This window comes from Emys orbicularis, chromosome 2 (assembly GCF_028017835.1).
Source record: "Emys orbicularis isolate rEmyOrb1 chromosome 2, rEmyOrb1.hap1, whole genome shotgun sequence".
Classification (NCBI taxonomy): Eukaryota; Metazoa; Chordata; order Testudines; family Emydidae; genus Emys; species Emys orbicularis.
This window is the reverse complement of record NC_088684.1, coordinates 284,542,048-284,553,406: the sequence shown is the minus strand read 5'-3', so window position 1 is coordinate 284,553,406 and position 11,359 is coordinate 284,542,048. Positions and strand designations below refer to the sequence as shown.

Sequence of the window (11,359 nt, the reverse complement as noted above, 5' to 3'; positions counted from 1 at the left end):
AAATGAGAGAGTGGCCTATCCTGATGGGTGAAGCAAACTGCTTCCTCCAAAAAGTACCTTCCTTTACACACAGCTGTGAGGCTTCTGCCCTTCCTATGGCTATGTTTTGATGGTAAGACCCATCCTGAACCCTGATGACTGCAGCTCAGGTAAGTCTGTCTATCCCATCCCCTTGCCAATGGAATCATGGGGATACACTGCGTCTCCAATATCCTGCTGGGCTGTGTGTTTGCCAAGGCCCCTAAGGGGATTCCAGGCCATGCACTCTGCTGCCTCTTGGACCTGGAGAGGTGAGGTAGCTTGTTGTGTTGGGAGGTACTATGCATTTCGTTATACTTAATAAAATGAATGGGACAAATTCTGGCCTCACTGAAGTCAATGAGAGATTTGCCACTGACTAGACAGTGGTTTATAAATGTTACAGGATTTTTTAAAAAATCTCACGTCAGCATTTCTTTCATTAAAAAAACAAAACAAAAAAACCCCACCTCACAGTAACACCATTTATTCTACAGCTTTGTATTAAAATACATGTGTAGGGTCAGTTACATTTAGACCGATTCCAGTTATACTCCCAAGGTGTCCACTGTCTATTTTTATAATATTCCTAGAAGGGATTCCATACAAACCCCAATTCTGACGTCTGGTTTAGAAAATAGTACAAAGCCTTTTTCAGAGGCTCCATAATGCAGTCATGCCAGGAAAGGGTTATTTTCATTTCCCACACAGTACTGTAGCAAATCATACATACATCATGTTACAAGAGAATTAACATTACCCTGAACGCAAACTTCTAATTGTTTCCACATTTTTTTTTTAAAAAATGGCCAAATCATGAAATCCAAATTGAGTGTGCGCACGTGCCTCCTTTCTGAGAGAATAACATTCCAAATATATTTTCTGAACCGCGTACTCAACCAGCTCTCCCTTCTCTAGCTTCCATTTGCTTTTGCTGCACTAGTTCTTCCTCCTTCTTCTTGTAAAGCTTCACTAGATATTCGTCAGGCTCAATTCCCGTCTCCCTTAACTCTGACATGACCTTTTCCAGCCTGTGCAGTGTTCTGGCACTGTGAACTTTCCGGGCGGTGATGTACAACGTAAACTCATCAAACCCCATCAGTTTACAGGTGTCTACATCACAGATATTTTTAACATCTTTGGTTTTGTCCACTTGTGGGAAGAAAAGCAATCCTGACATTTTCTCCAGGTCTTCAATATGCACTTGAAATTCAGGTAGCTGGTGACTGAAGCCGATGGGATCGTTGGGCACCACAAAGGCCCCCAGCACCAGGGGCTCTGAGGACATTCTGCTTCGCCTGGCGAGAATCACCTTGTAGAGATGTGATGGCACAGCCACATCGCCCTTGCCGATTACCTAGCAACAAAACAGTTACATTAGAGATACACATCTGAACCGGAAATTAGGCCTAATTCTACTACATCTGGAAACGAGCTACTATCAGCACACAATGCATAACTAAGCACCAAGGAGATCATGAAAGCTATACTGGACTACAGTATGCTCCCTCTGTATCAATTGCTTTGTAACTCTCAACACAGCCCCTATCCTCATTGGTGAGCAGAGACACAGAAACATGGCAGAGAACACCCTGGAGGAAGCTACACAGATGTTTGGTTGGTTGAAGATTTTTTCCAGAACATTGTATTGGTCCCTCTCATCCGAACATCCTAATGCAACCCCTGTACAACTGATTTTCCATTAAACTTAAAAACAAAGAGGATTCTAACTTGCTGTAGGACTGCAGAGGCAACAAACATGTACAGAAGCAGATGATCTGTATTCCCAACTGTGCAGATTATTTCCTTTTTACCATCAGCCAAGCAGAGTGGATTATTTTTAAAGTGAGGATCTCATATACTGTATATGAAACATCAGAAATCTAGGATACAGCATTAGTAAGTACCCCATTTATACAACAATGCAATTCAATGAATGTAACACAAGCCAGCAAAGCAAAAGGAGAAAGGATCAAATCAGGACTTAGATTTCCACTCCCCAGAACTATCTGCTATGCCTGGCATAGCTTCTTTGCTTTCATACAGCACTGCTGCCGATCTCTGTCATGCCCCTTTGCCAACATTCTCCATATGATCTGCTCATAGATGTCGATGTTTCTACAGCTGTTCCTTAGGTGTGCTTGCACAACCTCTTCTCCCCATAGGCCAGAGGTGGGCAAACTACGGCCCACAGGCCACATCCGGCCCACGGGACCATCCTGCCTGGCCCTTGAGCTCCTGGCTGGGGAGGCTAGTCCCCAGCCCCTCCCCTGCTGTCCCCCCTCCCCAGCAACTTCAGCTCCCCGTGCCGCCAGTGCTCTGGACAGCAGGGCTGCAAGCTCCTGCTGGGCAGTGCAGCGGCATGGCTGGCTCCGGCCAGGCTCTGAGCGGCATGGTAAGGGGGTGGGGAGCAAGGGGGTTGGATAAGGGGCAGGGAGTCCCAGGGGGCAGTCAGGGGACAGGGAGCGGTTGGATAGGCGTGGGAGTCCCGGGGGGCCTGTCAGGGGGCGGGGGTGCGGATAGAAGTCAGGGCAGTCAGGGGACAGGGAGCAGGGGGTGTTGGATGGGGGGGGTTAGATAGGGGGTGGGGTCCCGGGGGGGCGGTCAAGGGACAAGGAGCAGGGGGGGTTGGATGGGTCAGGGGTTCTGAGGGGGGCAGGAAGTGGGAGGGGGCGGATGGGGGCAGGGGCCAGGCTGTTTGGGGAGGCACAGCCTTCCCTACCCGGCCCTCCATACAGTTTGGGAACCCGATGTGGCTCTCAGGCCAAAAAGTTCGCCCACCACTGCCATAGGCCCAGGCGATACAATTCTTCTTGCCTGCTCCAGGCAGAAGTGTGTCTAGTAGCTCTCTGTTCATACAGCCAGCATGGTTGGACAGCCAAACGCAAACAGCAAAAGTGTGCTCGGAGGTGTGCTCACTAAGGTGAGCAATCAGGAAAACGCATTTCAAAAAACACGTGGGGAGTTTTAAAGAGCGCCGGGGTGAGCTTCTGCTGTCTGTGACCTCAGGGCTCTGAATTCATTTGAAGCCTGTAACATGCTCACACACATCCATACACAGAGGGCTACCCTTACAGCTGAGAGCCCTTCCTGTGCCACATATCCATCTGGCAGAAGACACAGTCAATGAGGGACTGAATGTTCCCATTGCCAGGAAAATGAACTATTCAAATAAATTATGTTCAGGTGGGCATTTTACTAGGACCCTTTTTATTTGCTATGATGTTTATCTGGCATGTGGACAGAACACACAGTCAGTCAAGAAAGTACAGTGAGGCTTATGTCTAGAAGATTTGAGTTCTGTTTAACCCTTTTTATATCATTATATTTTAAAAACACAATTAAAATGGCAAACAAGAAAATGAGGTAGATTATTTAACATGAACTATGAAGACGTCTGTGTGTAAACACAAAATCCAGAAGTGAAACACTGTATTCTTGGTTTATAATATATACAAAGACACTGGCAGTACATTTTCATTTCTTTACAACTTTGTGGCATGGCTGCTTTCTTTGGAGTCATATTTTATCTATCTATTTCACTGCTGTGATTGATCCAATTAATTACAAGCATTTTTAAGTCGAGGTAATGGTTGAAATGTACTTTGGCTCGGCGAATATTCAGTATAATTCAGTTATAGAATAATCATCATCTCAATATATTTTAATGGGATAGTATTGAGCACTTTTGCACAAGATAATGCATTTTTAAAACCCAACCTTGCCAATGGCTACTGAAGTATTCAAAGTTCAGTTCAGTCTGTTCCAATATTTAACTCATTTAGGTTTCTGCTAGCACTGTGGTGGATTCCTTTAGTGTTTGAAATAGTTCTTCACATCCTGTTGCAATAATTAAAACCCTTAAAGCCCAATGAGTTAGAAAGAAACCACCCTGCCCTTAGGAGAAAGGAAATGGAAATCATAACTACAGCGTTTTCATTTTTGGTGCAGTTACTTGGCAACAACTTCACTGCTGCTCTCTCCGTATCTCTCCATACAGATCGTGATCTCAATTTTCTTTAGTTTACATTATCAACATTATCATAACAGCAAGCACTCCTCTCCTCTTTAGACGGTTTCCTAATGGTAACAACTTATCAGCAGACTACAAGTAATCTTCCCTTTGCCCCCAACCCTTTCCCAAATAAAACCCGTCCTATGCATATAAGTCACGAAGACAGCGCCAGGAAAAGCAATCCCCAAAATACCTTACACTAAATTCCCTTTCAATGAGGATAGATGTCTTGATCCTAGAGAGTCGGAGCTCTTAAGCTTCAAATCACTTTGCATTTAGAGTCCGTGAAGCCAGACTGACAGCTCCCAGGCATGAAGAGCTTAATCAAAAGTGATTGATGTGCAGGTAATTTTAAAATCTATATTAAAAATTACCACTACCCCCAAACCCAGTGCTTTATCTGATGGATTCAAATTGAATTGTAAAATGAACAGTGTTGCTCATTCTAGGTGAAATTCAATCCTCTGCAGAAAGTGACCAGCATGAGGCCTATGCACGGCTTTGTGGGTTCCAGGGAAACTGAAGTGATACACAGGCTTTGTGCTAGCCCTGTGCGTCGGTGTGAATTTCACCCACCGTGAATAAAACACTGTTCCAATGATTTTTTTCCCATGACAAGTTTCAGCATAGTCCAAAACAATCCTCTTACACTATCCAGAACAGGCGTAAAGCTTCTATCCCAGCCCCTTCCAGCAGTTTGTAAACACCCTTTTTTAGGGAGAGTTGGGCGGAGGGGATGCATGTCCTTGCAAATATGTTTCTTTATAAGAAAAGTCTTCTGGAGTATAAAGCCTATACTGACCATACACTCTTGTATTGCAGGTCCTACTGGCAGAAAAAGTGACCCAACAGTGAATGTTACAATGACATAGGGTGCCATAATGGCATTGTTAATACACTGGGGTTTAATTCAATACACACACACAATACATGACTTTGCATGATGGCCGATACTAGTGGTATTTGCTCGTAAAATGCTGCGCACGTATATTGCATTGTATAATACAAATGATCTGTTGAAAAACGTAGCAACAAGACGACTCTTACCTACCTCCATCATTACCCCGTTCTGCACAAGTACCTACCCTGTCATACACACCTATTACTTGCCTTTATATGAAAGAGGCTGTAAAAGAATACGATGTATGGTTCTATAGGTTGCCCAATACACATACGCACAGCTGAATAGTCAGCAAGTGGGGTAAAGTATGGTTCTGCAGAGAGAGCAAAGTTTGAACGGGAATAATAGAAGAGCACATGATCAGTTCATTTTCTAGTGCCACCTTGCGGAGTGTCTTGTGTAACTGCAGCAACAGTCAGACTCACAGGGCATGTCTACACTACAAAGTTAAGTCAACTTAATGTAAGTCGACATCGAGCCTCCACATTAAGTCAATCATTTGTGTCCACACCACGCTCACTGTCTCAGTGGAGTACGTCCTCACTAGCAGCGCTTGCATCGATGCACAGAGCAGTGCACTGTGGGTAGCAATCCCACGGTGCAAATAGCCACACGGGGTTTTGGGAAGGGCTTGCAAAGCCTCATGGAACCAAAACATTGTTGTGGGAGGGAGGGGGGAATGATAACATGGCTTTGGTCTCCCATGATGCACTTTCCTCCCTCCCCTGATATCAATGGCAAACAACCCATGTTTTTTTCGCACCTTTTTTCAAAGGTTTTAGCAGCGCATATGCAATAGCCTGAGAAGCACGGACCCTGCTCAGCTGTGTGTTCTTGTTGTGAGCATTATAAACACCTTGCACCTTATCCTCAGTATTTCCAGAGCCAAGACAGGAGCCGCAGTGCGGAACATTGCAATGTCACGCACGCAGCCCTGCTGCAAGCCATAGAACAAAACAATTCCCGCGGGCTGCTGGCAGGCGCGCATCAACTGAACACAGTGAAGCGCTGTTTCTGGTCCCACGAAACAAGCAGTGACTGGTGGGACTGCATCGTTATCCATCTATGGGATGATGAGCAGTGGCTGCAGAACGTTCGAATGTGGAAGGCCACCTTCCAGGAACTTTGTGCAGAGCTTTCCGCAGCCCGGAAGTGCAGCAACACTAAAATGAGAGCTGCTCTGACAGTGAAGAAGCGAGTGGCGATCACTCTATGGAAGCTTGCAATGCCAGACTGTTACTGGTCTGTGGTGAATCAATTCAGAGTTGGTAAATCCACCGTGGGAGTTGCTGTGATCCAAGTGTACAGGGCCATTAATCAACTTCTGCTAAGAAGGGTAGTGACTCTGGGCAATGTGCAGGACACAGTTGATGGTTTTGCGGTGATGGGGTTTCCTAACTGCAGTGGGGCAATAGATGGCACATATATACCTATCTTGGCACCAGACCACCTTGTCAAAGGGTATGTCTACACTACGGGATTAATCCGAATTTACAGAATTCGAATTTTGGAAACAGATTGTATAAAGTCGAATGTATGCAGCCACACTAAGCACATTAATTCGGCGGTGTGCGTCCATGTACCGGGGCTAGCGTCGATTTCTGGAGCGTTGCACTGTGGGTAGTTATCCCATAGCTATCCCATAGTTCCCGCAGTCTCCCCCGCCCATTGGAATTCTGGGTTGAGATTCCAGTGCCTGATGGGGCAAAAAACATTGTCGCAGGTGGTTCTGGGTACAGCCTCACCCCTCCCTCCATGAAAGCAATGGCAGACAACCGTTTCGCGCCTTTTTTCCTGGGTGAACACAGCAGACGCCATACCACGGCAAGCATGGAGCCCGCTCAGCTCCAGACAGCAGTCATGAACATTGTACACACCTTGCGCATTATCGCGCAGTTTATGCTGAACCAGGACCAGAAAAACGAGGCAAGGAGGAGGCGGCGACGGCAGCGTGGCGACGAGAGTGATGAGGACATGGACATGGACACAGAATTCTCTCAAACCGTGGGTCCCGGCGCTTTGGAGATCATGTTGTTGATGGGGCAGGTTCCATCCATGGAACGCCGATTCTGGGCCCAGGAAACAAGCACAGACTGGTGGGACCGCATAGTGTTGCAGGTATGGGACGATTCCCAGTGGCTGCGAAACTTTCGCATGCGTAAGGGCACTTTCATGGAACTTTGTGACTTGCTTTCCCCTGCCCTGAAGCGCCAGAATACCAGGATGAGAGCAGCCCTCACAGTTGAGAAGCGAGTGGTGATAGCCCTGTGGAAGCTTGCAACGCCAGACAGCTACCGGTCAGTCGGGAATCAATTTGGAGTGGGCAAATCTACTGTGGGGGCTGCTGTCATGCAAGTAGCCAAAGCAATCATTGAGCTGCTGCTACGAAAGGTAATGACTCTGGGAAATGTGCAGGTCATAGTGGATGGCTTTGCTGCGATGGGATTCCCTAACTGTGGTGGGGCGATAGATGGAACCCATATCTCTATCTTGGCACCGGAGCACCAAGGTACTCAGTACCTAAACCGTAAGGGTTACTTTTCAATGGTGCTGCAAGCACTGGTGGATCACAGGAGACATTTCACCAACATCAACGTGGGCTGGCCGGGAAGGGTTCATGACGCTCACGTCTTCAGGAACACTAATCTGTTTAAACGGCTGCAGCAAGGGACTTACTTCCCGGACCAGAAAATAACCGTTGGGGATGTTGAAATGCCTATAGTTATCCTTGGGGACCCAGCCTACCCCTTAATGCCATGGCTCATGAAGCCATACACAGGCAGCCTGGACAGTAGTCAGGAGCTGTTCAACTACAGGCTGAGCAAGTACAGAATGGTGGTAGAATGTGCATTTGGCAGTTTAAAAGGTCGCTGGCGCACTTTACTGACTCGCTCAGACCTCAGCCAAACCAATATCCCCATTGTTATTGCTGCTTGCTGTGTGCTCCACAATCTCTGAGAGAGTAAGGGGGAGACCTTTATGGCGGGGTGGGAGGCTGAGGCAAATCGCCTGGCTGCTGATTACGTGCAGCCAGACACCAGGGCGATTAGAAGAGCACACCAGGAAGTGCGGCGCATCAGAGAAGCTTTGAAAACCAGTTTCATGACTGGCCAGGCTACCATGTCAAAGTTCTGTTTGTTTCTCCTTGATGAAAACCCGCCCCCTTTATTGACTCATTCTCTGTAGGCAACCCACCCTCCCCCTTCGATCACAGCTTGTTTTCAAAGGAAATAAAGTCACTATCGTTTAAAAATCATGTATTCTTTATTAATTGATTATAAAAAGAGGGAGAGAACGGACAAGGTAGCCCGGGTGGGGTTTGGGAGGAGGATCGGAGGGAAGGAAAAGGCCACTAAAAAAGGTTAAAATAATGACAGCCTTTTGCTTGGGCTGTCCACTGGGGTGGAATGGGAGGGTGCACGGAGCCTCCCCCCCCCACGTTCTTACACGTCTGGGTGAGGAGGCTATGGAACATGGTGAAGGGGGAGGAGGGTTATACAGGGGCTGTAGCGCCAGTCTGTCATCCTGCTGCCGTTCCTGAAGCTCCACCAGATGCCGGAGCATGTCTGTTTGCTCACGCAGCAGCCCCAGCGTTGCATCCTGCCTCCTGATCTTCCTGCCTCCACCTCTCATCTCGAGCGTCTCTCCTCTCCTCACGTTGGTCCCTTCTGTCCTCACGTTGGTCCCTCCTGTCCTCACGTTCACTGGCATCTTTCCTATACTTTGAAACCGTGTCCTTCCACTCATTCAGATGAGCTCTTTCATTGCAGGTGGATTCCATGATTTCCGCAAACATCTCGTCTCGCGTCCTCTTTTTCCGACGCCTTATCTGAGATAGCCTTCGGGACGGAGGAGGGAGGCTTGAAAAATTTGCAGCTGCTGGAGGGAGGGAAAAAAGGAGAGAACTTTTTAAAAAGATACATTTTACAGAACAATGCTTATACTCTTTCACGGTGAACAACACTATTCACATTACATAGCACATGTGATTTCTGTGCAAAGTCGCATTTTGCCTCTTAATAATGAGTGGCTTTGCCGCTAGAGATCACAGACGCAGGTCCGGGCAACAGAATTCGGCTTGCATGCGGCCATGGTAAGCCATTGTCTTTCGGCTTCTGCGCCCTCCTTTCCCACATACCAAGCAAAGCCCGTTGAGTGCTGCGGTTTTCCTGTTAACCTTCAGCAGCAGAAAACAAACTAACCCCCGCCCCATCCAATTCTCTGGGATGATCGCTTTATCCCTCCCCCCACCGCGTGGCTGGTATCAGGGAAGATCCCTGCTAGCCACATGTGAAAAGCTCAGCGCCAATCCCCCCCCGCGCTTGGCTTACTACAGGGAAGGATTTCTTTTCAGCCACAGGCAAACAGCCCAGTAGGAACGGCCACCTCTGTCCCCTTAATTAAATTCCCGTATTTCAACCAGGTTACCATGAGCGATATCACTCTCCTGAGGATTACACAGCGAGATAAAGAACGGATGTTGCTTGAATGCCAGCAAACACGGGGACCATACGCTGCCAGGCTTTGTCATGCAATGATACCAGATTACTTGCTACTAGCATGGCGTGGTCAAGTGTCCTACCATGGAGGACGGAATAAGGCTACACTGCCCAGAAACCTTCTGCAAAGGCTTTTGGAGTACCTCCAGGAGAGCTTCATGGAGATGTCCCTGGAGGATTTCCGCTCCATCCCCAGACACGTTAACAGACTTTTCCAGTAGCTGTACTGGCCGCCAATGCATCCCAAGTCCTCAGGGCAAATTAATCATTAAAAACGCTTGCTTTTAAACCATGTTTTATATTTTAAAAGGTAAACTCACCTGAGGTCCCTTCCATGGGGTCATGGTCTTGGGTACTGGCTTGGGAGGGTACTTCAGTCAGGCTGAGAAAAAGATCCTGGCTGTTGGGGAGAATGGAGTGCTGTGTGCTCTCCGCAAGCTCGTCCTCCTCCCCCTCTTCCCCGTCCGCAGAATCCTCAGGTGTGGCTGATGAGATTACCCCCGCCTCGGAATCCACGGTCAGAGGTGGGGTAGTGGTGGCGGCCCCCCCAGAATTGCATGCAGCTCAGCGTAGAAGCGGCATGTCTGCGGCTCTGACCCGGAGCGACCGTTTGCCTCCTTTGTTTTCTGATAGGCTTGTCTGAGCTCCTTGACTTTCACGCGGCACTGCTCGGAGTCCCTATTGTGGCCTCTGTCCATCATGCCCTTGGAGATTTTTTCAAAAGTTTTGGCATTTCGTCTTTTTGAACGAAGTTCTGCTAGCACTGAATCCTCTCCCCATATAGCGATCAGATCCACTGTGGTCATCTGTGCTCTCCTGTGCTGGGCAAACAGGAAATAAAATTCAAATGTTCGCGGGGCTTTTCCAATCTACCTGGCCAGTGCATCCGAGTTCAGATTGCTGTCCAGAGCGGTCACAATGGTGCACTGTGGGATAGCTCCCGGAGGTCAATACCATCGAATTGCAGCCACACTACCCCTCATTCGAAATGACAATATCGATTTCGGCGCTACTCCGCTCGTCGGGGAGGAGTACAGAAATCGATTTTAAGAGCCCTTTATTTCGAAATAAATGGCTTCGTTGTGTGGACGGGTGCAGGGTTAATTCGATTTAACGCTGCTAAATTCGAATTAAACTCATAGTGTAGACCAGGCCAAAGAGTACATAAACCACAAGGGATACTTTTCAATGATGTTGCAAGTGCTGGTGGATCACAGGGGGTGTTTCACCAACATCAATGTGGGATGGTCAGGAAAAGTGCATGAGAGCATCTTTAAGAAAACAGGTCTGTTCAGAAAGCTGCAAGCAGGGACTTTCTTTCCAGACCACAAAATAACCATTGATGACATTGAAATGCCAATCGTGGTCCTGGGAAACCAACCTATTTCAGTAAAGAGCCACAGTAATGTGTGCCGCTTATCTGCATTGTGCCTTCCCAAACCATCCCCTCCATTACACGGGTTTCCCTGTAACCCCCATTCCCCACGACTGGAATCAATAAAGAGCATTTCTTTCTTGAAATGTTTACTTGTATTGTACACACACAAAGAAACTGAAATAACAGAAAAATAAGTTAACCTTGGGCAAATGGGCTTATAAAATTGGGATGGGAGAAAAAAAAGTCAGCTTGATTTTGAAAGCACGGCCTTCTTGACCACCAAAGGTCTTGGAATGGGTGCCTTCTGTTTCTTGTACCCTCCCACGGAGTTGAGTGGAAGGATTACTGAACTTCCTGCTTTCTCCCTCACCACCCTGAATGTTTGGGGGAGCAGGGCGATTCTTGCAGGCAGTTCTGCAGGGGTTGCAGAGGAAGTCTAGCTTCAAGCTGCTTTTCTTGAAGCTCAAATCAGACGCCTCAACATGTCTGACTGGTCCTTCATAATCTTCAGCATCTCCTCCTGCATGGCACACTCATGCTCCTGGGAT

General features: G+C 47.6%; 1 protein-coding gene across 1 annotated transcript in view; it reads right to left on the bottom strand.

The window, feature by feature from the left end:
* Positions 1-913: 913 nt before the first annotated feature.
* Positions 914-11,359, bottom strand: part of EXOG (exo/endonuclease G) — a 51,570-nt gene continuing 41,124 nt past the window's right edge. Inside the window, exon 6 of the mRNA XM_065399955.1 lies at positions 914-1,375. Coding sequence (XP_065256027.1) covers positions 914-1,375 — 462 coding nt within the window. The remainder of the gene's footprint in view (positions 1,376-11,359) is intronic.